The following is a 4,444-nucleotide window of genomic DNA, read 5'->3' as shown; positions in this document are numbered from 1 at the left end:
TTGTCTGCGTTTTTTCAGCTGATTTAGGACGAATCCGATGCGCTGAATCCAAAACTCACATTGGTTTTGTTCAATCAGGTCAAGTTTTTGAGCTGTGGCCACATGTATTTTTACGTTTTTGTTCACATGTTCGCTTGTTTGGAGCATTTTAGAAGAAGTTGGTGGGGGTAAAATGCCATGTCGAATATTTTTTTTTTATTGGAAATTATTATTTTAATGACAAGAAGTATTCAGGTCCGATAGTTCTGGGTAATTATGTCGAAAAGTCATAAAAACCTCGAAATCTTCAAAAAATTGGTGCCGGAAAGCATAAAGTTGGTGGATCAAAACTAACTTAATGGGGCAGCCGCCCCATGAAGTGTATAGGAAGTTCCACCAGCGCATATACGGGTGTTTTCACTTCATGTGTGTTGCGGAATATTTGCGTTGTCGTGCTGGTGGCGCCAAACACGGAACACGGTGGGCTGCGGTGGTTGTGTACAGTGGAAGTGGCAACTAAACGTGAAGCCGCTGGTTGTAATTTTGTGATAATGATACAAAAAAGTTGTATTTCTTGAAATAACGAACTCTGAAGAATGTACAATACCTACATGAGCCAACTTATGACTAATTTGTACATATTTTTGTTTTGCAGGTGAATGAGATGGCTTCGGCCAGAAGATCGTGCAGAAATAAGCCCGACGTGTTCTGCTACATATGTGGAAAATACACCATTGCTCCTAATAGGAAGCCAGTCACAAGTTTCATAAGGCGTGCTTACCATGCTTATTTTGGTATTAAACTTGGTGACCAGGATAAAGCTTGGGCGCCACACATGGTGTGCAAGGCATGCACCGAGACTCTACGTGGGTGGACCAATGGCAAGAGGAGTCTGAAATTTGGAATTCCAATGGTTTGGAGGGAGCCGACAAACCATGTCACTGACTGCTACTTCTGCGCTGTTGATGTGACTGGGATCAACAGAAAGAACCGGGGCAGCCTGAAGTATCCTGATCTTCAATCAGCACGTCGTCCTGTAGCTCATTGTGACGAAATTCCAGTGCCTATCTTTGGAAAACTTCTTGACATTAGTGACGAAGATGCCTACAGTATTGAAGGACATGAAGAAGAAGAAGAAGAAGTGGTTTTTGAAGATGATGCTCCACATCCACTTTCCCAAAAGGAGTTGAATGATCTAGTTCGCGACCTCAGCTTGGCAAAGGACTCTGCCGAACTTTTGGCATCCAGACTGAAGGAAAAAAAACTCCTCTCTGACAGTGCTCGCATCAGCTTCTTCCGCAACAGGCATCAAGAGTACCTCCGTTTTTTCTCTGAAGAGAAGGACTTGGTGTACTGTGCAGATATTGCGCAGCTTCTGCTCAAGCTTGGAGTGCCACAGTACGAACCCAAAGATTGGAGACTGTTCATTGACAGCAGCAAGCGATCACTGAAATGTGTTCTGCTACACAACGGCAACCAGTTTGCCTCTATACCCCTGGCTCACTCAACTACACTTAAGGAGAAGTATGAAGCGGTGAAGTATGTGCTGGAGAAAATTGGTTATGGTCAGCATAAGTGGTTTATTTGTGTTGACCTGAAGATGGTGAACTTTTTGTTGGGACAACAGTCTGGCTTCACCAAGTACCCATGTTTTCTGTGCATGTGGGATAGTAGGGACCGTGCTCAGCATTACACGAAGAAGGACTGGCCTGTGCGGGAGGAATTGGTGCCTTGCAAAGAAAGGAATGTCATCAACGACCCTTTGGTGGACAGAGACAGAATACTCTTCCCACGCTGCACATCAAGCTCGGCTTAATCAAGCAGTTCACCAAGGCTCTGGACAAGGATGGTGACTGCTTCACTTACTTGTGCCAGGCTTTTCCAGGATTGACCATGGAGAAGTTGAAAGCTGACATCTTTGACGGTCCTCAGATCCGTCAGCTCATCAGAGATCCAGAGTTCGAAAACCTCCCTGCCGCTGAGCATTCCAGGAGTTCAAAGAAACGGAAGTTCAAGCCCTGAAGTTTGAAAAATGGTGAAGCAACATGTAATTTACGTGTACTTACCTTTATCAATGCCCACCATTCAGTTTACAGTAATCGATGTTTCTATCAGGTAATCAATATATGTTGTTGGAAAAACATTTTTTTCTCTTAAAAACATATTTAGGATGATATGTGTTGACAAAAATCAGCTGATAATGCCACAAAATTGTAATAGATTTTGTCACAAATTCTGATTTTTTTCAAATCAACTTAGCACAAAAACCTGACCTGATGGAGAGAAACGGATGCCATTTCCTGATTCAGCCGTGCAAAAATACCCTAAATCAGTTGTAGAAATCTAGACAACATTAAAAAAATAAAAAATTGTTGCCCAGTATTTATGTTCACGATTTTAGTCTGACAGTAAATGTCGTCACTCGATATCATCAAACTATATGTGATTGGCGGAACGTCACGCTCAGCACCCACTATTGGTTACTGTGATAACAGCTGTAGATATTTACCGTCAGTTCCAAAAAGTAAATATCTTATTTATTTTTAAGCTTTGTGTATGTGTGTGTGTGTGTGTGCCCGTGTTTGTTATCTAGATAGTAATATTATATTCCGTAAAACTCTAAATAACAGTTCTTTTTGCTAAAATAGAAGTATTTTTCCCCTTATATTTGTGTAACCTGAAATGGAACGAAAAAATACTGAAAATATACATTATCTGCAGATTACAAATTTAAACAACAACTAGCTGAAATTATTTATGTATTGGATTTTACAAAGAAAAGTAGTAAAAACCTAAATACTCCATGTCCTATTTAATTCTACTAATTCGACAGTGATGTCCTAACCCATTTTCCTAGCAAAGGACCCTTATGGGTGACACTGAATTCAACAGTAGAAGGCGAGCACAGTGAAACGGATACTTCATTTTCATATCTTCATTAAGGACGAGTTGAGTTTTCGAGTTTGTACAATTTTCGTTTTATAGTATCACTTTGTTTGCAGGGAACGGAACACATTGTACCATCATTGTTTATTGGGCCGTGAAACTGTAAAGGGAATTTGTTAGCGAGTGCAAATACGACCGATGAGCACCGGATTTACTATCGAAATTTGTCAAAAGTGATGGTTAAAAACGGTACTGTATATACATGATTGCACGTATTAATATTACTGAGTGTTTCTGTCCCTAGGTCTATCTCTTTCTGTATGTATATATTTATGTGTGTGCGTATGTGCATATATATATTATATATATATATATATATATATATAATATATATATATATATATATATATATATATGCACATACGTACACACATAAATATATACATACAGAAAGAGATAGACCTAGGGACAGAAACACTCAGTAATATTAATACGTGCAATCATGTATATATATATATATATATATATATATATATATATATATATATATATATATATATATATATATATATATATATATATATATAGTTACATCATCCAAGGGAAAGCTGAAAATTATTCTTTCAAAATTTAAAAGATATACACAATAATGGAATTGAATTTTAAAAATACATATATTAAAATAAAAGGCAACAGAGCATACAGTAAATTACGAATGAAAATAGCTGTGAACAGAGTTACAGAACACAAGATTAAGGACCGACCTAGAGGAGTAACAGCGTTAAACTAAACGTAAACGAAAATAAACAGTATAAGTCAAGACAAATACAGAGAGGAGGAGGACGAATATATGTTTAACGATAGAATTAGTTGTTTGATAAAAAGTGATTCTGGAATGACAAGGTCTTGAGGGTTAGTGGTATGGTCTAAAATGCAGACGTCTTTATTATCGATATGTGTTTTACAAATTTTGGAACGGTTTCTAGTTTTGGAATGCTCCGGGTTTGAAATCCTGCTACCAGTACGGATGCTTGTGCCATGAAGGAGTGTGACAAGTGTCTAATAACAAAGGAGTGTGACAAGTTTTTAATAACAAAGTTACATTTAACTGGCTTTCAAGATGAAATAATAATCATACAATGATAACGCATTAGAGAGCTTTGGCTCATAGTTCACTTGTTGTTACGACTATCAATTCAGAGAGATCTTGCCTGTAGCAAAGGGAAGCTGAAATCTTAAAAGGCAACGTTCACAAGAAAACCTGTCTCTGGAAAAGATTTCCCAGGTAAAAATTCATACACAAAAGATTCTTTCACTTGCAATAATTTATCACAACTGAGGGATGTGTTACTCTATGTTATTGGCCACAAATTTAACACAATAGTGGGATATTTTAATCTATATCATTTAGCAAAGATTAATTCAGTTACTGGATATAATTCATGGAGAAACTAATTATGCTAGGGGTTCATAAGAGACTTTGAATTGGGAGATGAACTCTTGCAAAGGAAATTTGAGAGAATCGAGTGAGAGGAAAAGAAACTGGCATTTGGTTGCTACTTCAGGACTTACCAGCAAT

General features: G+C 37.7%; 1 protein-coding gene across 1 annotated transcript; it reads left to right on the top strand.

Annotated features, from left to right (window-relative positions):
* Positions 1–345: 345 nt before the first annotated feature.
* LOC135224977 (uncharacterized) lies at positions 346–2,552 on the top strand. Its single transcript, XM_064264280.1, has 2 exons — positions 346–459; positions 635–2,552. Exon 2 carries the CDS (start codon positions 644–646, stop codon positions 1,793–1,795), a length of 1,152 nt encoding a protein of 383 aa, XP_064120350.1. The 5' UTR covers positions 346–459; positions 635–643; the 3' UTR covers positions 1,796–2,552.
* Positions 2,553–4,444: the final 1,892 nt, after the last annotated feature.

The sequence above is a fragment of the Macrobrachium nipponense genome, chromosome 12, assembly GCF_015104395.2.
Source record: "Macrobrachium nipponense isolate FS-2020 chromosome 12, ASM1510439v2, whole genome shotgun sequence".
NCBI classification, from domain to species: Eukaryota; Metazoa; Arthropoda; class Malacostraca; order Decapoda; family Palaemonidae; genus Macrobrachium; species Macrobrachium nipponense.
This window is presented reverse-complemented; position numbering and strand designations above follow the sequence as displayed.